Below are 26,770 nucleotides of genomic sequence, written 5' to 3' on the forward strand. Positions count from 1 at the left end.
CTGATAGATGAATCAGTCAGATGAACAATGAATCAGCATTTTGTTGACTAATAACTGAAACTATCTGTTAGTTTTAGTGCTGTGTTTACAACAGTTACTGAGGTCAACAACCTTTTAACGGCTTAGGAAAACATCATGTTAATAGAGCTGTTGTGTGGTCTTAGTAACGTTACCTGTATTAAAGATCTGTGAGTCCTTTTATAGCAGGGTTTAATCTTGTACTTTGACTTTTGTTTGTTAGGATGTCCTTTAGTTTGGATAACAGATTGTGTTTTTAAAAATATTTACCAGAACAGTCATTCATCTAGACCTTACTAGTTTTTTCTGCCTCCTGCTTTGAATGTGTTCATGTCTCTCCATCACCTGACGCCTGGGCTGCTTTTATGTGTTTCTCTTTCCTCCTTAAACTTTTTCTTTACATCTTGAAACAGTTGCACCTTCTTCCTCACTTCTTTCTCCTCTCTCTTGATTCCTTCACTCACTCTGGAAATATTAAAAACTTCCTTTTAAAAATCTGACGCATGAAGCACAACTTTAACTATTATTATTTGATGCTGCACATGTTAATGTCATATATGATCTTCTGAACTCTGATTCATTCGTCTGTCTCATGAAAGCGGCTCCAGTCTGCCTGCTAGTTTCAACGCGGAGGGTTCGTTTGTTTTGAACACCTGCGTAGCAGGAGCTCATGGTGCTTTGTTGGTCAATGTTAACAGTAACAAGCTGCAGTAGGAAGCCAGTCTGAGCTAACAGTTGTAAAGTCATTAAAGTTTGTGTAAACGCTATTTCTGAATTTGAGAGGTGGCTAAACGGCATTTACGTGCATTTAGCTGCTAGTATACGTTACATTTGTTTTTATTTGTTTCTTTCGGGAGGTGCGGGGGATAAGGCAATGGTAGTGAAAACACTGCACATAACGTGGAGACACGTTTTTTAAATGACTTTAACTTGTCCGGTGGAGCAACTAAATTTCTCTTCCACTCAACCCACTTGTCCCGGACAAGCCTGTCGAAACAGCAAATACCTTATAAATTCATATCATGTAATATTACACAATATCAACACAAGTCAAATTGTTTCCTAATTTTGCCCCATGACGACAGCTGACGCTGATGATTTTAAATCAGTCTATTAAATATCTCTCTCTCTATCTCTGGTGCAACTCTGACACACAGTAGGTCATTTTCTATTATTACCACAGTACTATGGAGCATTCATTCATTCATTAGTTTGCCAACAAACATTTATGGCAATATGTACAATGATAAAACAATGACAAAATACAAATTGTACAATCACTCAATTCACATCTTGGAGAGAAAAGAATTGTTCCTTCTCTCTAAGATGTGAATTGTTGTTAAAATATTTGAAAAAAGTCACATTCCTCAGGAAAATCTTTTTATCTCATCTATTTAAAAATGTGTATATTGTAGTCAATGTTGTATTTTTATGACACTTTAACAAATTTAAACAGTAATTAAGACCAACGCAAACCAGAACAAAGTCAGGACATCATCTTTCAGAGTAGAATAATCAGCTCCTATAATCATGAGTTCAGTCTGACTTAAACTTCTGAATGTTAACCAGACTCACAGTAGACGCCGAGGCCGATGAGTCCAGCCAGCAGGAAAACACTCAGCAGCCCCAGAAAGACAAGAACAGCTCCATGAAATCTCCTCTCTGAAGTCTTTGGACCTGAACAGAGAAAAGACCAGTGAATCCAATCAATCATACAGTTAAAACATACTATTCACAGCTCAGTCTGTCAGCCTCTCTGTCTGACTGAATATTCTTACCTGTCTGAATTGTTGAATGTTTGGTATCAATATATTTCATGTCTTCAGCATTGGCGTAGATTTCTTCCATTGTTGAAAAGGACAGCTGTGTAGCACTGGCTGCTGTACATGTACTGTAGAAGATGACACTGTCTCTCTGTCACAGTTTTTGGCTGGACCAGCCACAGACCAGCCCTATATAACCACGGTTGTCTGTGAGTGAGTGAGTGATGAAGTAACACCATTGGTTGGCCGACTGAGTGTTGGAATTTCCTCATTGGCCGATGATGGAAGTAATGTTTTCACATCACAAACAATGAAAAATGAAACAATGAAACAGCATTAAAACACGAGTCTTGCAGGTAAAACGTGAGACTCGTAACTGTTATTATATGGTGGAAGCCTTTTAAAAACAAGCTAATCTACAAAATACAACAACACAGTCAGTCAAGATAAAGTTTTATACAGTAAGAACAATTATAATTATTACAACAATACATTAACATTAGAAAGCTATATGCAGTGCAATACTCTACTGTATAATACCCAATGAAACAAATAAATCATGCAAACATAGCCTGTTAATATTTGCAAAAATGGAGTTGACATCAGGACATTGTAATGGAGACAGACATTGATATGACAAACAACAGTCTAATTTGTGGTGACATGACTCGTCAGCACCTCATCTTGACTCCTTATATCAACTTGTCATCTTCAGCCACAGACACAACAGGAACTTTGGTCAGACCACTATCTGCACAAACACACACACACATGCACAGACACACGTCTGTCAACCGCGAGGCCAAAAGCCAAAACTTTCTACACACTGAGGGAGAGATCGCTGCAGATGTTTTAAATGAATCACTTCCTTTTAAATGTTACATTACATGGTTATATTTTATTCTATTCTATATTTCAAAAATGATATTACAAGAATATTATACAGATATGATACTTTCTTTTCCAGCATATTCATTTACTCATTAAAGTATGTCTTAGTGGTTCTAGGTGAGTGTATTTTCACATTTTTGAGTTTTGTGTGCTGATAATCAGAAGAAATACTGTGAGATAAAGGTATGGAGGAAGAATCTATTTCATACAGTCACTTCAGTAAAGATTTCTTCCAGGGCTTGAGATGTGGGAGTACTGTTCCAGGATATTTTGTTGTAATGTGGTTGCTGTTTTCTGCACTTGCTGCCCCAGCAAGTGCTGAATTTGAGGTTTAGATCAAACCACAAGTTGAACTCCCTGCACGTTCTATCTTTCATTTACAGATTTTTCTCTCTTCTTTGTTCCCTTTTTTACTTATATGTATAGTTAGTTTTGGAGGAACCAGCTTCAGTTGAGATTTTTAAATTCAGTAGTGCATTGTGGTAACTTTAATATAGTTTGGAGAAGTCAGCTTAGTTTTCTGTTTATGAACAGTTGTTTTCAGCCCATGACAACACACACAAACACTCAGACACACACCTGCTAAAAATGTTCCTGCAGTTATTTTTCCCAGTAAAAAGGAAGTTAATATCCACCTGTTTGTTATTGTTCTGTTATATGTTTTAATTGTGACCTGCTGAAGGGACTGTAGATGAAAACCTCTGGTACAGTACATCAAATAAAAACATTTATGTTTGACATTGTACATGGTCCCAATAAATAAATAAGATACGAGAACACTGATTAATAAAAGCCATTTGCACAATTATCTAACTATAAAGGAAGGAATCTTTGTCTGTATCTATGTGTGTCTCGACAACCATTCATCCAATCAACTTCACACTTGGCAGGTGTATTGCTGAGGTTGTTTGGATGAGTGGTTCTCTAGAAATATATAAATATACCTCATAAACAACATTGCTTCTGCTTCTTCTTCTGCACGTGGAGTCAAGGAGTGGAAATACAGACAGTGCTACTCTGCCATTGCAACCCACATTGTGGTCGGAGGTGGGATTACATCTGTAGGGATGATAACTTGAAAAAGTTGAGACTCAAGCTCTACTATTGAACTGTGTACTGTGCATGAAACTTGGCATGTACATTGAAGACTTAGTGCTGGATGTCTCAGATACGTTTTGAATGGGCACTACAGTTCATCTGACTAAAAAGCAAGGAATCTGTCTGTATGTATGTCTTTCACATATCTCGAGAACTGTTCAATCGAATTCACACTTGGCAGGTGTATTGCTGGGGATCCAAGGACATGCAGTGTTGAATTTGGTGCAATTTGGACATGTGACATATTTAATATTAATAAACTTTGAATAAAGTTTGCTGAGGGGGACAAAGGCATGTTCCCCGCTCAGTCAAACTGCCTGAGAGAGAAGAACAAGCACACACACAAGAAAAAAACAGAAGCAGAGGCAGCAAAACTAGCCAATAGGAGCACAGACATATTTCATTGGCAGCAGAATTAAGCTGCCTCTACAGTTCAGCCTCAGTTTAGTCTCATTGAAGTTTCTGTCTGGATTTAAACCATTTAAGGTATTAATTCCTTATCATTTTAATTGATACATTTGTCACTTGATACATATACATGTGTTTCTAGAGAAATAATAAACAATCGGCTCATTCCCAACTGGCATGTTTTGAGGGGGCACTGCACTAGTAGTTTATATTTTAAAAGTATTTTTATACAAAAGTTTTATTTCAAAACTCATTCTATGTCAATGCTAAGGATTTCCTCACAGATCGACTGCATCGAAGCATCACACAAAAGATCGTTCCAGTTGTCTGTAGTTGTCACCAAAGCTCTGATTGTCGCACAGTCTTCTTCTCCCCATTTCGGATCTCAATCTCCTTTATCAGGCTGCTTCATCGCCCAGTAGTTAACCAGAATGAGAATCATGACTGTCAATCTTAACACAGTCATAAACACAGCTTCTGTAGTTTTTGGTTATGTGCCAACACACTGTGATTATTTTGAGACGATATAGGTTTGTAAAACTTTGTAACCTTCCATGCTGACACCCAGTGTTGTTCTGTGGACAATAACACAGCAGGAAAAAAGTCAAACACTTTGATTTTTTTTTTGGAGTAACATTTGTCAGAAACACAACTCCAAATGAATTCTACTGCTCAATGTATGCTGAGAGTTTAAATAGGCAACCATTGGCCAAGTTCGCCATAACAACTTTAAAAGGTCAATTAATATGTTGTGTTCTGTTTATTGTATTTTCTACTTCCCAACTAGCCAAAATACATAACAAAACAAACAATGAATGTGGAACTCATTTTTGTACACTGTGCACATACGTTTATATCGGCTTATGTTGTTTGGGTGATTTTTCCATCCATACACATATTGTGTATAAAACTGCTTTTTTTCTGCTCAAAATCAGCTTATTTGTGTCTGCTTAGATTTTTTTTTTTTGTTTATAGTGCGACACAAGTGACCAACATGAAGACACATATGACAGCAGAAGACAAGAGGGAGAACTTACTTACCAACTAACTTAAACAAACCAAAACAAAAGAAAAAAATAACAAAACATTAACAACAACAACAATATAACAAACAAATAAACAAAACAAAGCACAATGTTTGGCTTAGATTATCTTATTGTAGTATGCATGTGTGTAGGTAGGTGTGTGTGTATGTGTGTTTGTGTGAGTGGGTGGGTTTTAGAAACGGAAAAGAAAACAGCGTTACAGTACACCGTCTTCAGAAGAGCCACGCTCTGTAGCCAAATGTCTGTTTAATAGCTTCGAAGTAGTATCTCTTCCAGCCCTCTTTCATCCGCTCCTCCTCCTAAAAAGGGGGAAGAGAACAAAAAGGAGGAGACAGTATTAACCAAAGGAAGACCGAAAGAGAAAAATAAAAAAATAACACAGCTACAATCTTAGAGGGCAGGCACCATCTGGTGGATCTGGAGCAGGTCAGGTCAGAATATTTGATGTATTTATGTATTTTTATTTATTTTCCCTTCCTCTGTCTCCTTTCTTTTCAATTTTGTTTATTTGCTTGTTTTATTCTTTTTTTATTCTTAATTTTTTAGCTCTTTTCCGCTTCTCCTCCTCCCTGCTTTCTTTGTCTTTAGGCTGCCACCACTCCTGTAAGAGGTGGCTGGCCTGTTGTAGGTCAGATCCCCTTTAGAACAGCCCCACATCTACAGGAGGGGTCTGTTTAACTGGGTCTGAGGAGCAACTTTCTACTTGGAGAAGGGCTTAGTGGGGATCAGGTCCTCTGACTCCAAGCTGTCCCAAACCAGTCCAGTCCCCCAAGCTTTTTCTTTTGGAATTTGTGCATAAAGCAATCGGGAGGGTTAGGAGGCTAAACACTGATGGATGAGAAAAAAACACATGAGAAACCTAAATAAAGAGCAGCAAAGGAGGGAACCCTCTTCCAGGACATAAATGTCTTATGTACAGTACAGGGTAGACAGCCAACATTATCAGCACACACACACACACGCAGAGTACCTGTTCTTCATAATTGTCTATGACCACCAGATCTGCTCCTCTGGCTCTGCAGTCTTTTCTGCCTTTTTCCCAAGAACCAGATTTAGTGGAGATGAGATAACAAGTAAAACTGAACATACGTCATCCTGCAGGACAAGTTTTCTCTGTAAAACATGTTAAACAAGAGACATTAAAGAGTAGACACAGCTTATGTCCTTCTATTTGTCAATATCTGGTTTCAAAAACTGTTTTCAGTGCATGAACCCCTAATGTGCATAATTTATACAATGGAGGATGAATCCAAACAGCCTTAACCAAGAGCAGGATAAAATTGTGTCATCAAACCCAGACTAATGCTTCATCTAATGATTCCTCACAGATACAAGTCCAATACTAGGACAAATTAGTAGTTACTTATTATTTCACTTGACAACCATCAGAACAAGGAGGGCAGAATAAAAATAGTCTTAAGCAAAAATAGTGCAAAGAAGCTGCATTATGATGTGTCTCCACTTCCTACTTCTATGCAAAAGTGAAGCCAATATATCTCCTTTCAGGGAGCTGCCATCTTGCTTGTGTGAAGTCATTTGGAGCTCGAGTCTGTGTAGTAGAGTCAGGAGCAAGCATGGATGTATTATAAGAGCTACCGCACCAAAAATGGCACCCTTCCATGTTGTGCAGCCCACTGAATATAGACTTTACATTGTGACGATGTCACCGATTTTTATATGGCTTTCCTTGGCTCAAGTAAATTTTTACAAATGAAAAACCTCCATGGATCAAAAATTCATAATAGAAAGATACATAATTGACCTTGTTTGCAGTTCAAAGTGTCCTGTTAACAGTCTTACAGTTGCCTCTTTTACAATGGTGGTCTATGGGGAAAATACGTTTTAGGCTGCAGGGGATTTTTTTTTTGCTGCAATACCACAAGTGACCACTCAGTGTCAAATCGCTAAACACAAGGTTTCAAAACGGCAGTCCACAAACCAATCGGTGACGTCATGATGACTACATCCATATTTTTTTACCGTCTATGGTTGGGAGGCGAGATGACAGCCCGTGGGACACGCCCACTCAGCTGTTCCACTGCCTGACAGAGGTTTGAGTGTGGCTGTCACAACCCCTTTTTATATAGTCAAATAACTAATTATAAACAAACTTATCAGAAAAATTAGCACTTGGACAAACATCAGCGTTTATGTGCATTCACTTTTACGTCAGCTTGAAGGAGTGATATTAATGATTATTTTATGTGGTACTTTGTACAAAACATCAGCATTAAATATGATATCAGCTGCATGTGTGTGAATGTTAAAAGTGTCCAGGCTAAGATCTTTTGTATATTTGGTTGAGAAGTAAAACTTTTCTAAAAGTCTACTGTAAATGTAATTAGTTTATTTATTAACATTAAAATCCCTCTCCAATCAAAAATGTGTTTTGCTTATTGTTGCTTCATTTGGATGTTTGTGCTTCTCACCTTAAATCTGAGTTAAAGGTGAGAAACCTGCCAGCATGATCTGTGACATCACAAGTAGTTTAGAAGCCAATCCTGGTCAAGTGTGCAGTTACCCGAGAGTGATGTGGAAACTTTTGTTTCAAGATCATTTTAGTGGCAATTTTCAGAGTTGAACAAAGTTGATTACGTGTGACACACATAACCTTTTGGGTAACACTTCTTTGACACCAATGTCTATAATGCATTATAAACATATTTATAATGCATTATACTCTGCTTATAGCACTGTATAATTATAGTTATAAGTACTCATAAATATTCATAATGCTTTATAACAATAATCATAACACATAAAAAATAAGGTTAAGTATCATAATACTTCATATCTGGTCACATGCTGACATTTTTTGTGCAAGGGTCATAGTGTTTTAAATTCTCATAGTTGGAATACATTATAATCATTTTGTAATGCATTATAATGTGAGTATAAGCTACTCTAACTGGTCACTGAGTGCTTTAAGTGGAGTAATGAAATTCCTGAGGAATAGGTAGATATAATACATTACAAGCTGGTTATAAGTCACTATAGGTGGTTGTTTGCTCTAAGTAAAGTGATTTTGGCACATTTTGCATTGTAACATGCTAAACTTACTGTAGCGTGTTACTAACGCATGGGTCTCAATCTCAGGCTGATATTTTGTGGCCCCCACCTTGATATGAAAGTTTAATGTTAGTGCGGCCCGCGAGTTTTATATGAATGGCACTTTACTGTGTTGTGTGTGGAAGGTCCCTTTATTTCACGAGCTGGAGCTGAACGAACCTGCCAATCACAGGGGTATATGGCTGTTTCACAACAACTATGCTATTTATACAGGAAGAATGTGCGCTGAGAACAGCTCTCAGTAAAATTCAAAGGTGAATTATTAAACCTTATTAAAGCATCATTCTGTTTATTTCAGCATCATCTCTCTGTTAACGATCACTTCATTTTGTTTTGAAGCACTTTGTAAAGTCCGTTTCAACACGAGCTCTATCAATAAATCATTTATCATTCTTCTGATGTTTAATAATGATGACTGACACTTTACAGTGGTGACGGTTTGCAGAAAAATGTGATGAATTAGGGGTAAAGTCGTTTCAAATATCCACAGCAGCCGTGCGTAATGATCAGCTGTTGGAGAGCCTGTGCGTAATTCTCACTGAGGTCTGATGAGCGGAACGGACACAACTGTTGACGTACAAACGGAGGTATAAAGACCTTTACATCCATTTTTGTCTCACTGTGACAGCAAATGAGGCTCGTGCATGTGATTCCACAGTGTGTGACATTAAAAAAACAGAACCAGGTGTATCTGCGTCTTTATAAGTCTGGCAGATAATAATGTATGTGCATATTTCTGTCACATAATGCCACGTTGTGAAGTGAATTAAAGGTTAGTATATATGTTTTCATGAACACACTGTTTATCCGACAGAGATCATAAATACAGTGTAACAAAACACCGTACAGCTGAGTGTAACAAAACACCTATGGCTGGTTTGCAGCCATGGAGGTGCAAACCATGGGATAATGGTGTCCCACTGTCCCGGCTTCATGTTCTCCACGTTTGCTCTGCAATGATGTGACATTCATGGAGAAATTATTCGAAAACATCTTTTGGGTGAATGGAATGTACTGAATCATTTGCGGAAAGAGATTTATTCCTCAAAACGTTTTACTCCATAGTAAATGCCTTGCACAATAAACATTATAAAGATATTTCTTTATGATGCCATTTGTTTTACTTGTTTCTATGACGACGTTTACAACAACAAAAGCACGGCGGGTAATGAACAACCCGGTAGTAGTCGCCTTTTTTGCGCCTGCTATCCTAGCCTGCGCCCGCTAAGCTTTTTTTGTGTAATACCTGATGCGGCCCAGCCTCACCCAGACTCTGCCTCCAGCGACCCCCAGGTAATTTGAGTTTGAGACCCCTGATCTACATTGTGTCATAAAGCCCAATATTACATTCTACAATTAAGTCCACATGCAGCTGGTCTATAGACACAAAAGACAGTTCTGGGGAACCTTAATGCTTGGAGGTGGAGGTTGTGACGGATGGTAGGTGTACAAACGGTCCTGTCTAACAGTCAACGTTGGTTCCTTTGAACCATGAAGACAATCCTTCCTCAACTCCAAGCAAGTAGTTTTAGTTAAGTAAACAAAAGAACAGCTGTCTCTCCTGTCAAAGCCACATGGTTTGCTGACCCACCTGTCCACCTGAACTCTTCCTCAAGTCACTTGTACAAACAACCAGTGCTTTTATTTTTCTGGTGAAGACAGTCTCAGATCTCATCCAGTAGATTGTCTAGATTGAGATACAGGATGTTCTGTTTCATTGTTAGAGTTGTTTTCTTCACTTAGTGCCTGTTGAATACAGCATGAGAGTGTGGTGAAAAGACAGATCATCTTTTAACCAAGTTCAGTTTTGAATGAATGAAATCCCCATCTGTAGCTGACCTCTCACATCCCAGTAGAACAGGGTTTTTCTGCACAATTAATGATGATAAAAGAAACATAAAGACACTGAAAACAAATTAATTATTTAAAAAGCTTTTAATTATTTTCATAATTACATAAAAAGCCACAACCAGTATCAGCTACCAGCATTACAAAGGACATCATGACAAACGTCTGACTCCAGTACAGTGCTTATATGTTGTAATTGACTGACTTTATATTGACTCATCTGTTGAATAGTTTTGGTTTACATTTCATCTAAAATAATTTGATAATTTTCTCAAAACAGCAAGTGTTTCCCTAGTGAAACCACTAATTATCAAATAAAATTCACAAACACTGATGGCCTCTGCTAAAGAGATCTGTCAGCTGCTGAACAGACGTCATTTAAAAATTATTTTCAGGAAAGTGTCATTAGATGATATAGTAAGACATAATTACACAAAATCTATATTACATTGTTTAATTATGATATAAGGGATGTCATAAGAAATGGTCTCAATCAGGTTTTTTGCAACTTTCAACTATCATGAAATCTTTAGCTAAGACATTAAGCAAAATAAAGGTTTTTATGAATCTGTTGCATTTTGCAGAGGTTTGGTTTTGTTTTATCTGTCTGCTTCTTTTAGTTGTTTGAAACATTGGAAATTGGTTAATGAAGCTCTTCTGGCAAAAGCTGTAAACATCTAATTTATAGAAATCTCTTTAAAAAGGCAGAGCAGAAGCAAAAGGTCATCAGCACAGCAGAGAAAATTTTTAAATTCACACACATACAAACTGATTTGCCTTTTGCAAAATCATAGTTTGCATTGAAAAAGCATTTTTACATATTCATATTATACACCAGCATTTTTCTCACAGATCCACCACAGAGAAGCATCACATGACCGATCATTCCAGTTGTATTCAGTTTTCTTGCCAGTCCTCATATGTACACAGTCCTCTCCACCCCACTGCGGATCTTCGTTTCCATTATCAGGCTGATCTATCTCCCAGTAACTACAGGTCAGTGAACAAGAGAATCATGACACTTAATCTCTGACATGAACACAGTCCTTCACACAAATAGTATTTCTTCACAAACATCACAGAATGGAATTTCTTATATCTTGCATGATGTGCCTTAGTATAGTTTTGAGCCATAAAGTAGCAAATTGAACGGGGCTGCAGGTTCACTGTAGTATTTTTCCTAAATGTAAATTTGCAGTCATCAAATAGCAACAAAGGATCCTCCTGTATAAATAAACACCCCCATAGTGTTCTGGTCATCAGTTACAGTACTGTGTAAAAGTTTTAGTTCCACCATAGATGTTGAATTCTACCAGATTGCTCAAGAATCGAAAAGTAAACTGATCTATGACATTTTTATCTATTATAATTTATGACTGTTTGGTGAAGTGTAAAACTTGACTGTGGACCAGAAACCTTCTCAGATGCACCATGAAATGGTAGTTTGGTTTGATTTTTTCTCATCATTATCATTTTGCACTGATGATTTAACCAGAAAAGCTTCAGGCCAACCTGGAACTGCCAGTCACCTCACATTGTCTGTGATAGAAGATTTAATACATATCACCAACCTCTAATATACAGCAGTGTTTGTGTATGTTGTCAATAAACAACCAACTGAAGCCAAACCTGAAAGTCAGTGGTGTTCCATCAATCCATTTCCAGGTTCCCTCTTTGTCTCTGTCAGTCAAACCAATCCAACTCCAAGTTTCTACGTCAGTGAAGGTAGACAAGAATGTCTGTTTTCAATAAAGAAGGGAAAAAAGTCATATTATTTATATTGTTGTTTGAACAACAATATGTAGTTTACATAGGATTACTCTGAACATAATTGATAATAATGAATTTAACTATTTGTATTATTATTATTATTATTATTATTAAAATATACTACTAATAAAATCATATTTTCTTCTTTGATAAACTTAAATTTTATATTTTTAAAAAAAACCTTTTTGACGTGCCCTTTTGTTTTTGTTTTTTTTAGAATCTCATCTGCACAGTCCTTCTTTACTCCTTTAATGTATGATGGGTTTTTGTGTCTTGTTATTTATACAAACAAATAAACTAAAGAAAAAAAAAACAAAACAAAAAACTATTGACACTGCCACAGCTTTTGTTGTGGTCTTTAAATAGCTGCAAAGCTTAGTGGCAACTGACCTGTATTTGTCCTTATTTACAAGCACATTTATGTAGTGAATGTGTAGTGTTAGCACTGTTTGAATACCTATTAATAACTATTTCTACTTTCTTTCTCAAGAAAGAAATCAGGGAATAAGACATTTCATTAAATTGTGCATAAATTACTGTATACAGAATTCCTGTTGCCAGACATTATCATGTTTTTTCTTAAACTGATACACAGATCTGTACTGATTAAATACTTGCAGTGTATGAGTGACTGCTTCTGGAGTTTGATTAAAACTAAAAGGTTAAAAGAATGTTAGCTAGCTTGCTAAAGATGAAATGAAAGACTTTGATTTTAAGGCAAATGTGCAAACTTAAGAATACCAGCAAAACATGCTACAGAGCAGCACAAGTTCATTCAAATCATTTGAATTATTGTTGTCAAGGTGTTGAACACCAATGATCCATATAAATCAATTAATTACTTAATTAATAAGTAAGTATTTTAGCTTTTTTCAAGGTACAGCAAGATTGCAATTAGGTACAGTTTCTTTACAAGCATACAAACAAACACTCTGTACCTGTTCTTTAGTGCTGTCTATAACCACCAGATCTGCTCCTTTCTCTCTGCAGTCCTGTCTGCCTCTTGACCAGGAACCAGACTCACTGGAGAGGAAATAACAGGAAGATCCGAACATCCTCCATCCTGCAGGACAAATTCTGTCTGTAACACACAACATTAGAAATTAGACAAGAATCAAGTCTGTCTGTTTCCAAAGTATGAGGGTTAAAACAACATAATATGTGACTAGAGTTGACTTGTTGATATTCTGCCAACTATGGAGCATTTCTGGTGCTGATTTGTAGCTGCAGTTCTGTGGTTATTATTGCATCTTTCAAATTATTTTGATGACATCAGTTTTTATCTGAAGATAATGGAACAAACTGTTGATTTCAGCTCATTCTTTCTGTGTCTCCATGTCAGATTTTGAGGCGGGATACTAACACTGGATGACACCACAGAAATAAACACATAAAGGTTTATCAAAATCTCAAAAATAACTGCACTCACTTTCTTTGACAGCTAGTTTGACTCACTGTTTGATCATGAGCTCAATACCAAGGTTTGGCCAGCAGATGCCTCCCTTTGAATGTATAAAATGCTTTGAAACCATTCTCAGCAGTTCTTCCAAAGGGAGTGGCAAAAGCTTTGTGTCTCCAATCACAACATGTTTTAAATCATCATACAAGGATCTCACAAAGCTCAGCTTTCACACCACCAGATGAAAGTAAAATTTGAATCAACAAAAATTCATGTAATACCACCACTAACATTACATTTGAGTCAGAGTCTTGCACCAGGTAGCTCAAAAAATCATCAATCCTTTAATCCTTTTATAAAACTTTAAATCAGCCTACAGTTAAACCAGTGATCTTTGTGCTATTAAGCAAACATCTGTTTATCCTAGTTAAGGCTAACCTGACTTGTTTTTTGGTCATGTGAAAGTAACAAATAAAGTGTTGTTAACTGAGTGTGTAGTCTGTTGATTATAGGTCAGGTTTCATGTTACATTAACAGGTCAAGTCAGGTGCAGGTCTCTAAAACTGGACTTGTGAGTGCTTTGTTTTGAATAAGACAACCAGAGATTGTCTGAAGTACTTCTGAGTAACGTTGGACCAGTGGAAGAGAAAGCATCCTTCTTCAATAAAAGTATACACTAGATAAGTAATTCTTTGTTTTTAATAAAATAAAAATATCTGAGCTATTTCCTTAGATTATAACATCTATTAAATGTAAGAAAAAATGCTAACCTTCCCACTACAATCATAGTTTTGTTATTGTACACAACATATTGATACACAGCATATTGATCTTCCATAAAAACTAGTTTTCAATCAGCATCATTTGTTATGTGATTTTTGGCTACAGACCAAAAATATGACAACCTGAAAGGCACCTTAACATTTGGGGATGCTGTCTTAAAACACAAATAGTTAAATAAGTAGTTAACTCCGAGATACTGAAGTAGGATACTTCACTACTTATGTCCTGATGACTCGGATCAAATAAGGTGCTTGAACTTATGATATAACTAATGATATACAAGCCAGTTTATGCGAATTCACTTTTAAGTCAGCTTGAACCCTCATTTGGGTTGGCCGGAAGTGCAGCACACTAGTACAGATTATTTTTCGCTGCATATACATCTACTATGGAGGTTGATCAAAAACTTTATAGATTGTATTTTTTTTTTTTTAATAGCTAAATGTAGCCGGGTAAAATAAAGGTAAATGTGGGTTGAGTGTCAAAGAAAAAAACATCATCATTTGATCAAAGTGCAGAAAATACTCAAAGGAGTGATATAGATTTTTATTTTACATGGTACTTTGTGCAAAACATCAGCATTAAATACAATATCGGTTGAATATGTGTGAAGGTTAAAAGTGGCCAGGCTAAGATCTTTTGTTTTGATATTTGGTTGAAAAGTGAAACTTTTCTAAAAGTCACTGTAAATGTAACTAGTTTATGTATTAACATTAAAATCTGCCTCCAAACAAAAATATGTTCTGCTTATTGTTGCTTCATTTGGATGTTTGTGCTTCTCACCTTAAATCTGAGTTCAAGGCAATTTTAGTGGCAATTTTCAGGGTTGAACAAAGTTGATTACATATGATAGACATAACTATTTGGGTAACACTTCTTTGACACCAATGTCTATAATGCATCATAAACATACTTAAAATGCATTATACTCTGCTTATAGCACTGTATAATTATAGTTATAAGCACTCATAAATGTCATAAAGCTTTATAACAATAACCATAACACAAAGCAATTTATTATAAGCTATAAGGTTAAGTATCATAATACTTCATTGCTGGTCACACGCTGACATTTTTTTGCAAGGGTCACAGTGTTTTATAATTCTCATAGTTGGAATACATTATAATCATCTTGTAATGCATTATAATGTGATTGTAAACTACTCGAAGTGGTCACTGGGTGAGTAATGAAATTCCTGAGGAATAGGTAGATATAATACATCATAAGCTGGTTATGAGTCATTATAGGTGGTTGCTTGCTCTAAGTTAAGTGATTTTGGCACATTTTGCATTGTTACATTCTAAACTTACTGTAGCGTGTTACTAATGTCACATTTAGCATGTTAGCATGATATTATTGGTTAGAATGCTAACATGTTAAATGTTGATGGTGTTTGGAATTTCCTGATGACAAATATTTTAAAATGTTTGAAGATGAGTAAATACAAGAGCGTTTCCACATAAAGTTACAACAAACTTCTTGATTGAAGATAATTTGTATAATTAAGAGGACAGATTTCAGGCAATTAAGGACAGGCAATTAAAACTACAAGAGACACTGACATGCTGATTTATAAAGGTTTAAGGAACAAAGTTATCCAAGAGCTAAGAGAAGCAATTTTGGTCTACATGGTATGCAATTTGGCTTTAGAGCAAGTCATTCCACCGAAAATGCTACCTTGCACTTAATAGAGCAAATTAAATCAAGACTTGACAAAGGGGGAGAAGTTGGTGCTGTATTTTTAGATGTGCGTAAAGCATTCAACACTGTCAATCATGATGTTTTAATATCAAAACTCTCTAAATTTAACTTCTCATCTAGAGCACTGGCATGGGTGTCTTCATATTTATCTAATAGGAGACAATGTGTTAAAGTTGGTGACACACTGTCCAGTAACATGAAGTGCACAATGGGTGTACCACAAGAGTCAGTGTTAGGTCCTCTATTATTTAGCCTGTATATTAATGATCTCCCTCAACAGTGTCATGATGCAGAACTACAAATGTATGCAGATGACACTGTTGTGTACACACATGCAAAAACAGCTGAGTTAGCTGCTGCTAAGTTAACAATTGCATTGGAAAGGATCACACATTGGCTTAATCAATCATGTCTGAGTCTAAATGTAAACAAGACAAAGGGCATGTTTTTCCTCTAAGACTATGGTAAACCCTCCTAACGCTGATATTTTCATCAAAGGTGAAAAAATTGACATAGTTACTGATTTTAAATGTCTTGGTGTGACACTGGATCCAAATTTAAACTTTAAGAAACATGTTAAAAAAATGGTTTAAACCATAAAGTACAACTTAGCAAATTTTAGACATATTAGAAACTGTCTCTCTTTGGACGCAGCCAAGATATTTATGCATGCTATGTTCTTTCTTTCCCATATGTCTTACTGCATCACATGTTGGGGGCTGGCTGGAGAAACAGCCATAAGACCTCTTGAGTCTAAAAACTCTGGACAAAAAGTTAATGCATTTCCATCACTGTAGGGTACTGGAGAAATACAATTTACTAAGCTTTGAGAATTTTAGATTATTCTCAAATTTGTGCCTAGTTTATAAAATTTTAAATGGTTTGGCCCCTCCTCCACTATGTGACTTTGTGTCCACTCGCTCAGTAAATTCTATTAGATCCTCCAGAATATCCTCTACACAAGATTGTACCATACCATTTCGTCACACTGCATTTGGGCAGCAAGCTTTCTCTGTGAGAGCCACAACTCGGTGGAATGCCCTACCTGATGATATGAACAACTGTAGTTCAATCAATACATTCAAGGCCAAATTAAAAAATCTACTAAAGACCAATCAGCTGTGTGACCACTGAGTCTAAACTCCATCTATGGTCTTCTCATTAGCGCAGGTAGTCTTGCTTTTAATTTGACAAGTTTATATTATTAATTTCTAATTGACATTGTGGGTGTATGTGATGTGCTGTTGTGTGTAGCTTTGTATTTTGTATGGTGTGTTCTGTGTGTTTTTTTTTTTTTTTGCTTTGTACTGTTTATTGTTGTGCTGTTGTATGTTTTTTGTCGGGGACTACAGATGCAAATTAGCTCCAAGCTAACTCTGGTGCAGTGCATCTTTAATGTTTCAAACTGCACACTGTTCCGGTCAATAAATCAATCAATCAATCAGTCTTCTATTTTCAGCATAGTGTTCTCTGTAGGTGCTCTTCTACAATGTGTGTGCAGTACTGTATAGCCATGGATGTCACTCACTCTGTACAGACAAACTCTGAAGCTTTTCCATCTCTTTAGCTATTTCAGTGAGGTTGGCAAGCAGCAGGTCTCTCTCTTCAGACATGGAAGAAAGCTTGTTATTACTGTCCTGGAGATGCTCAGTCAGGTTGTCTATGATAACGGAGATATCTTCAGCTGAACTGCGCACACTGTGGTCTGAAATAAATCAAAAGACATGTCACATTTATGTTTATTCAGTCACTTATCTCAAATACCATTTTAAAACTTTTAAAATGTACATTTTCAGTAATTACAGCTTCCAGTATCATTTTAAAGCAAATAGCTTTCAGGAGTAGTGGAGCAGGTGAACCCAAATGTAGGACAAAACAACCAGAATGAATGGAAGAAAGTCTCTGTAATAAAGGTGTGCAGGCACAGCAAAATGGAACAAAACAAAACCAGACTGAATAGAGCAGAACTTTACAGAGCAAAGGATCCAGATCTCTAGAAGTTATTCAAAGCAAGTTTTTTCCAGATTTTCATCCAGCTTTGACTACAACATAAAAGCAGTCCTGGTGTTTGACACTGAGCAGCCTGGCACATGAAGCGCATGTTGTAAATACTATGCCACCCTGATGTTTTCTCACAACAGGTTCACTAACATTTAGCCCTAGTAAAAAAAATAAAAAATAAAGTGTGACATGTATCCATGCCAGTATAAGAGGGGGGCATTTAACCCTAGTAAAAAAACTAAAAAAGTGTGACACATATCCGTACTGGTACTATTTTACAGGCAAACTGAATGTTTTTAGATTTGAAGTATTGTCCCACATAGTAACCTTAAAGGTATTTTTTTTCACCTGCAAAATGGCGTTTACATACAGAGGCATGGGAGAATATTTTCCCTGTTATTAATGTAGTTTTATGAAACATCATTGAAACAAGTCCATGCAGGTTTCCAGAGATCAAAGACATGACAAATATGACCTACACCAGCATTCAAACATGATTTAAAATATGGCACCAAAGAAAAAGTTGAGGTGATGCTCATGTTCATCCAGACCTCTACCTGCAGAGTTTGGCTGAGAATAAGCAGAGCGGTACAACATAAATAGATAAGAAAAATAGACATCTTGCTGTAGAATGTTCCTCCTAAATTCAGTCTGACTTAAACTTCTGAATGTGAAACAGACTCACAGTGGACACCGAGGCCAATGAGTCCAGCCAGCAGGAAAACACTCAGCAGCCCCAGAAAGACAAGAAGAGCTCCATGAAATCTCCTCTGTGAGCTCCCCGGACCTGAACAGAGAAACAGTCAATACAGTCAATGATACAACAAAAGAACAGATGATAATTTAGATCTTTGTGCAACATTTTTACCTGTCTGTTTTGTTGAAGTTCTTGAGTCAACATTTGCATAAATTGTCTCCATCGCTCTTAAGGATGCCAACTATTTTCTAAAGGGTCAGCTCTGAAGCACAAGCTACAACGCATGTATAGTATATGATGAAACTCTTGTTGGGTTCAGTTTCTCACACAAATATGCTAAAAATAGATACAATCTGTGGTAATAACTCGAAAACAGGAACTGCCAAAAACTCTATGAGTCTCTTGTCTTGTTTTACTTTTTAAACAGAAATCAACATATGGATGCTGTTTGGTAGTAAGCTCATTGGAAGGAGATTTTCATTTGTCGCTCATAGAGAAAATATTCATATTGTTTTTCATAATACCAATAATGGCTGTTGTTCTTTGTCATTCTTACACAGAATGTTCATATTTTACATGTCTGTAAACTGCTCTCTAATACATTTGTTCCACAGAACAGTGGCAACAGGGGTATCATTGAGGAAGTAGATAAGTTAAGGCAAAGCCTTGTGGTACTTGTGTCCATGACACCACTGTCACCAATGTAAAAAATCAGCTGTGTAAGAACAAGCAACACTGATGTAGCAGTATCACCTAGCAGCCCATATAACATACTAATATCACAGTGTAATGGAAAAAACAGTGTTTATGGTGGCACTTATGGGTTTAAATCAGAAGACTTCAAAGACCCAGAGCAGTTGGAAGGTTTAAAAGTCAGAAATATAAGGAGAAACAGTGAGATGTTGTCAACAGGAAACTAGTGAAGAAAGGCCAACACAGGAGTGACGGAGGAGCAGCAGCATTTTAAATAAGTGGCATGCGGGATCTGGAAGACTGACTAAGACCAAATTATAAGGAATTACAGCAGTCTAATGATAGATGGCCATCTAATGGGGTGCCTATGCCAAGGCATAAGGAGTGAGATAGTTAGGATTAGGGTAAGAATATCAGCATCAGAGCCAATCAGAGGCAGAGTAGGGACAGGTCAGAATGCGGGTAGGAAAAAAAATAAGGCAGTTGACCAGGCCTACACACAGACCCACACAACGGAGCCACTGCTGCAGATCCTCCTAGAGTGACTTTACCCTCATACTTCTCCAGCGAGGACTCTTTCCCCCAAGTGTGTAGATTTGGTTTTAACTTGGCAGGCTTTATTTTGTTGGACGGACAAAATAAACAGTTGTGTATGTGCACTTGCTCTCTATCTCTTTTCTCTTTCATATGCACACGTGTGCAACCACATAAAGAGCCTGACTGCACAAAGTTTACTTTGAATATGATTTAACTTATATCATGACATTTTCTGATTTGAAATGGATTTTACTTTTTAAAAATTAAATCTGGGACAAAAATTCATATTTAAAATTGACATATGATAGATTTAACAACTATTAAAAATGAATATATAATAACCTGTATACTGTTTAAACCAACTACCTGCTGTAAGGTTTTCAAAGCACCTGAGATTCTGGAGCTCCTTTCGTTTGTTGATTTGGGCGATCCAACTCAAGGGTTTCATTATAGAGTCACAGCAATCCTCAAACCTACCTTTAAATCATATCATAAACTTCTTGTATTATTTTCCATTCAAGTCCTGAAGTCATGGCTAGATATTTCACTGTGACATCAGAGCTCACCTGAGATTTATTTTAATAAATTGATCCCTACTTTTAGAACAGGGACTGTTAGTTTTTTGGGGGGTTTTTTTTGAGAAAATTGAAAGGAAAACTGAATATAGACCTATGGAATTACACTGGAAAATAGGGTCCAAAATTCTGAAAAATATTGAATGAAACATATTTACTCTACCCCGATGACATCACACCTGCACCATCTTTTGTTTCAAGCCCACAACACAGATCATATGTATTGGTGTATACAGCAGGTGTAGGAACCACAACACAAAAGTCTATTTATATACACAATACACATTAAAGATGTCATATTGGTTTAGACTGAGGTCCAGCACGATACATAATATACAATATGATCTACATTGTGTCATAAAGCCCAATAATACATTTGACAATTAAGTCCACATGCAGCTGGTCTATAGACACAAAAGACAGTTCTGGGGAACCTTAATGCTTGGAGGTGGAGGTTGTGATGGATGGTAGGTGTACAAACGGTCCTGTCTAACAGTCAACGTTGGTTCCTTTGAACCATGAAGACAATCCTTCCTCAACTCCAACCAAGTAGTTTTAGTTGAGTAAACAAAAGAACAGCTGTCTCTCATGTCAAAGCCACATGGTTTGCTGACCCATCCATCCACCTGAACTCTTCCTCAAGTCACTTGTACAAACAAGCAGTGCTTTTATTTTTCTGGTGAAGACAGTCTCAGATCTCATCCAGTAGATTGTCTAGATTGAGATACAGGATGTTCTGTTTCATTGTTAGAGTTGTTTTCTTCACTTAGTGCCTGTTGAATACAGCATGAGAGTGTGGTGAAAAGACAGATCATCTTTTAACCAAGTTCAGTTTTGAATGAATGAAATCCCCATTTGTATCTGACATCTCACATCCCAGTAGAACAAGGTTTTTATGCACAATTAATGATAAAAGAAACAAATGCACTGAAAACAAATTAATTATTTAAAAAGCTTTTAATTGTTTTCATAATTACATAAAAAGCCACAACCAGTATCAGCCACCAGCATTACAAAGGACATCATGACAAATGTCTGACTCCAGTACAGTGCTCATATGTTGTAATTGACTGACTTTATATTGACTCATCTGTTGAATAGTTTTAGTTTACATTTCATCTAAAATAATTTGATAATATTCTCACAACAGCAAGTGTTTCCTGAGTGAAACCACTAATTATCAAATAAAATTCACAAACACTGATGGCCTCTGCTAAAGAGATCTGTCAGCTGCTGAATAGACTTCATTTAAAAATTGTTTTCAGGAAAGTGTCATTTGATGATATAGTAAGACATAATAACACAAAATCTATATTACAGTCCTCTTCACCCCACTGCGGATTGTTTAATTATGATATGAGGGATGTCATAAGAAATGGTCTCAATCAGGTTTTTTGCAACTTTCAACTATCATGAAATCTTTAGCTAAGACATTAATCAAAGTAAAGGTTTTTATGAATCTGTTGCATTTTGCAGAGGTTTGGTTTTGTTTTATCTGTCTGCTTCTTTTAGTTGTTTGAAACATTGGAAATTGGTTAATGAAGCTCTTCTGGCAAAAGCTGTAAACATCTAATTTATAGAAATCTCTTTAAAAAGGCAGAGCAGAAGCAAAAGGTCATCAGCACAGCAGAGAAAAGTTTTAAATTCACACACATACAAACTGATTTGACTTTTGCAAAATCATAGTTTGCTTTGAAAAAGCATTTTTACATATTATACACCAGCATTTTTCTCACAGATCCACCGCAGAGAAGCATCACATGACAGATCATTCCAGTTGTCTTCAGTTTTCTTGCCAGACCTGATATGTACACAGTCCTCTTCACCCCACTGCGGATCTCCATTTCTATTATCAGGCTGATTTCTCTCCCAGTAACTACAGGTCAGTGAACAAGAGAATCATGACACTTAATCTCTGACATGAACACAGTCCTTCACACAAATAATATTTCTTCACAAACATCACATTAATGGAATTTTGCATAATGTGCCTTAGTATAGTTTTGAGCCATAAAGTAGCAAATTGAACGGGGCTGCAGGTTCACTGTAGTATTTTTCCTAAATATAAATTTGCAGTCATGAAATAGCAACAAAGGAGCCTCCTGTATAAATAAACACCCCCATAGTGTTCTGGTCATCAGTTACAGTACTGTACAGTTGGTGAAGTGTGAAACTTGACTGTGGACCAGAAACTCCGTCTCAGATGCACCATGAAATGGTAGTTTGGTTTGATTTTTTTCTCATCATTATCATTTTGCAGAAAAGCTTCAGACCAACCTGGAACTGCCAGTCACCTCACATTGTCTGTGATAGAAGATCTAATACATATCACCAACCTCTAATATACAGCAGTGTTTGTGTATGTTGTCAATAAACAACCAACTGAAGCCAAACCTTAAAGTCAGTGGTGTTCCATCAATCCATTTCCAGGTTCCCTCTTCGTCTTTGTCAGTCAAACCAATCCAAGTTGCTACCTCAGTGAAGGTAGACAAGAATGTCTGTTTTCAGTAAAGAAGGGAAAAAAGTCATATTATTTATATTGTTGTTTGAACAACAATATGCAGTTTACATAGGATTACTCTGAACATATGTGATAAAAATCCATTTAACTAATATTATTATTGAAATATAATAATAATATAATCATTATCATCATATTTTTTTCTTGTTTGATAAACTTAAATTTTAGATTCATTTAAAAAAACTTTTTTGAGGTGCCCTTTTGTTTTTTCAAAATCTCACTTGTACAGTCCTTCTTTAATCCTTTAATGCATTATGGGTTGTTGTGTCTTGTTATTTGTACAAATAGATAAACTAAAGAAAAAAAAACAAAACAAAACAAAAAAAATATTGACAGCGCAAAGCTAAGAAGAAGCTAGTGGTGTAACAGAACGTAGTTGATCTGTGATCTGTATGAATCGCCTCCCACAGTTCAGCATGAATGTGAACCGCGGATAAACTGCAAAATGTAATGTCTCATTGGAGACAAAGTAAACAAACTGATGTAGCTACAAGTCATGGACAGACAGCGTGTCACTAACAGGATTTTGAAGAGCAACAACCAAACCAGCATCTAGTGGGTCCGTAGTGACATCTGCAGCTATGTTAACATGATGTTTAATGTGCTGCAGCTGAGCAGCTAATTAGTGATCTAGCTGCTCACTGACATTAACGGTGCACTTTTCCCTGGTGAATGTTTGTTTGGTGGCTCATTCAACAAGCTAAACTGCAAAACAAGACGTGTGCTCATGTTTGTAAGTTATCATCAAGTTTTGATGATGTGGACACAGGCTATTTTTTCATTCACTACAAAGGTATCATGCCTCATATTGCATTTTAATGTAACAATTTCGTACTGAATATTTGATATATTTTAAGGTTTTATTTAAACATTGGAGATTCTGAATATTTTCACAGAAGACCACTGGCAAAAGTTCCTTGCTTTAAGTCTTTTACAGAATAAATGGAAAGTAAACTTATATTTGTCTCCTTTTTCTTTTTTTTTGCTGATCCGAAAAATGATCCGATCCGTGACTCAAAACCATGATACGATCTGAACTGTGAGTTTTGTAATCTGTTGCACCCCTGGTGGGAACTGATTCCCCCAGACTGACCTGTATTTGTCCTCATTTACAAGCACATTTATGTAGTGACTGCTAGTGTTAGCACTATTTGAATACTTTTTTTTAAATTTATTTATAAACTTCATCTTTCTCAAGAATCAGGGAATAAGAAATGTCATTAAATTGTGCATAAATTACTGTATACAGAACTCCTGTTGCCAGACATCATCATGTTTTTTCTTAAACTGATACACAGATCTGTACTGATTAAATACATGCAGTGTATGAGTGACTGCTTCTGGAGTTTGATTAAAACATAGTGAAAGGTTAAAAGAATGTTAGCTAGCTTGCTAAAGATGAAATTAAATACTTTGATTTTAAGGCAAATGTGCAAACTTAAGAATACCAGCAAAACATGCTACAGAGCAGCACAAGTTCATTCAAATCATTTGAATTATTGTTGTCAAGGTGTTGAACACCAATGATCCATATAAATCAATTAATTACTGAATTAATAAGTAAGTATTTTAGCTTTTTTCAAGGTACAGGAAGATTGCAATTAGGCATAGTTTCTTTGCAAACATAGAAACAAACACTCTGTACCTGTTCTTCAGGGCTGTCTATAACCACCAGATCTGCTCCTTTCTCTCTGCAGTCCTGTCTGCCTCTTGACCAGGAACCAGACTCACTGGAGAGGAAATAACAGGAAGATCCGAACATCCTCCATCCTGCAGGACAAGTTTTCGCTGTAACACACAACATTAGTAATTAGACAAGAATCAAGTCTGTCTGTTTCCAAAGTATGAGAGTTAAAAAGATACATATTAAGCACATAATTGGTTCACCATATTTTAGTGCATGACTCCTACTGTGAATTACATAACATGTGACTAGAATTGACTTGTTGATATTCTACCAACTATGGAGCATTTCTGGTGCTGGGGGAAGGGGGGAGGTAATGGGACAGAGTACACAGTAAACTCGGCAGCCACACGTTTCTCTGTTCTGTATTTCTCTGTTTTGTGTCGTCAGGTTAGGCTAACCCATCGTTGCTAACTTTGGAGCTAAACTCCTTCACTTTTCCAGCATTTGGAGAAACAACACAGACTTTTTGGCATTTATGAACTGACACACTGTAGTCTGTACTGTACTGACTACTAACCTTTTCCTCTGCCCCGCTCACATCCACCGTCACTTCTCTGCCCCTTCTCTGCAAACATATTCCTTAACAGAACCACGCGACCAGAGGTTTCCCAGGCAACGACAGAAATTGACTCACGTACCGGAACAGCGCTGCACAGCTGGAGCTTGCTATGGATTTATTTAGACTAAGTAAGACTTATTATAATATTTGAATGTATAAAAACATCATATTAAAATACTCGACTAAAACTCCTCTCAAGCTGTAAATCAGATGCCAGTTTGAAGAAATCCTTTAGTGTTATGTTGGTAAACTGGTGATAATGGCAGATAATGATGTGTGTGTGTGTGTGTGTGTGTGTGTGTGTGTGTGTGTGTGTGTGTGTGTGTGTGTGTGTGAGTGTGTTTTCACTCTCGTCTTAACAGAAACTCATGTTTGCTTCGAGAAGGGTCGTTATGCACAGAGATATGTGGTAGAGACACATCTGCTGACTGCAGATACATTTTACAGAACTGAGAGTACAGAGAAGCACCTAACCACATAACCTATTTAAGAGTACTTCTGTATTAAAGAATGTATGTGTGTGGTGTCCACACTTACTCAGCCTGTTCCGCTCTTTAGTCTTTTCAATGATGCTGGCGTTCAGCAGGTCTCTCTCTCTAGTCATTTCAATGATGCTGGCATTCAGCAGGTCTCTCTCTTTAGTCTTTTCAATGATGCTGGCGTTCAGCAGGTCTCTCTCTTTAGTCTTTTCAATGATGCTGGCGTTCAGCAGGTCTCTCTCTTTAGTCATTTCAATGATGCTGGTGTTCAGCAGGTCTCTCTCTTTAGTCAGGTTGGCTTTTACAGTGGAGAGTTCTTCAGCTGAATGCTGCACTGAGTAATGGTCTGAAATCAATCAAGAGGCAGTCTTATGTTTTATAAAAGATCTAAAATAGCAAATAAATAAAAAGTCAGTGCATGATCAGTAGACTAATGGGTGGTTTGGAATAAATTTCTTTCTATCTATGGGCCCTTTTTTGGATTCATATTGAAATTGCTTAAATGCCAGTCACTGCTCCTCCTATAAAGGGATCTTACTATTTCATATGTAACATCCTCATTATATACTTAATATGCCATGCCTTTTGAGAATGCCACTCCTGAGATGATGTATGTTCACATTAGTGAATATAATTTGTCAAAAAAATAAAAGTAAAAAAAAACTTAAATAATAATAAGGGACATGTTTCTACAACATAAAATACAAAACTACAAAAATAGTTACTTTATCCACTCAAGTCAAAATATTTCCTCATTTTGGCCCGTCATTGTGACCTGTGTGAAAAATTAAGTTTTACACTTCACTTTCACAAAATCATATTTACAAAATATGGAAACATTTTTTTTTCTTCATGATATCTTTGTAAATAAAATGGAAGAGCTACATTGAGAAAAAATGATAATACATAAAGAAAATAAGAGAATGGAACCAAGACAACCCAAAATATAAATTCAAATAAACATCCTGGTAAAACATGAGCATTTTTTGATAATAGTCCTACATGATCACTGATTTCTGAATGTTAACCAGACTCACAGTGGACACCGAGGCCGATGAGTCTAGCCAGCAGGAAAACACTCAGCAGCCCCAGACAGAGAACAACAGCTCTATAAAATCTCCTCTCTGAGCTCCTCAGACCTGAACAGAGCAAAGACCAGTGAATCCAATCAATCATACAACAGGATTAATGACAGATTAAAACATACTACTCACAGCTCAGCAAGT

At 36.5% G+C, this 26,770-nt stretch overlaps 2 protein-coding genes across 2 annotated transcripts in view; both read right to left on the reverse strand.

Moving 5' to 3' along the window:
* Positions 1 to 25,892, reverse strand: part of LOC122992669 (hepatic lectin-like) — a 70,598-nt gene extending 44,706 nt beyond the window's left edge. Inside the window, exon 1 of the mRNA XM_044366540.1 lies at positions 25,603 to 25,892. Coding sequence (XP_044222475.1) covers positions 25,603 to 25,795 — 193 coding nt within the window. The 5' untranslated portion in view covers positions 25,796 to 25,892. The remainder of the gene's footprint in view (positions 1 to 25,602) is intronic.
* LOC122992667 (CD209 antigen-like protein B) overlaps positions 1 to 26,770 on the reverse strand; it is a 145,644-nt gene that overhangs the window by 96,861 nt on the left and 22,013 nt on the right. The window contains exons 2-4 of the mRNA XM_044366537.1: positions 18,482 to 18,583; positions 17,324 to 17,500; positions 1,594 to 1,695 (exon numbers count right to left, since the gene is read on the reverse strand). Coding sequence (XP_044222472.1) covers positions 1,594 to 1,695; positions 17,324 to 17,500; positions 18,482 to 18,583 — 381 coding nt within the window. The remainder of the gene's footprint in view (positions 1 to 1,593; positions 1,696 to 17,323; positions 17,501 to 18,481; positions 18,584 to 26,770) is intronic.

The sequence above is a fragment of the Thunnus albacares genome, chromosome 11, assembly GCF_914725855.1.
Source record: "Thunnus albacares chromosome 11, fThuAlb1.1, whole genome shotgun sequence".
NCBI classification, from domain to species: domain Eukaryota; kingdom Metazoa; phylum Chordata; class Actinopteri; order Scombriformes; family Scombridae; genus Thunnus; species Thunnus albacares.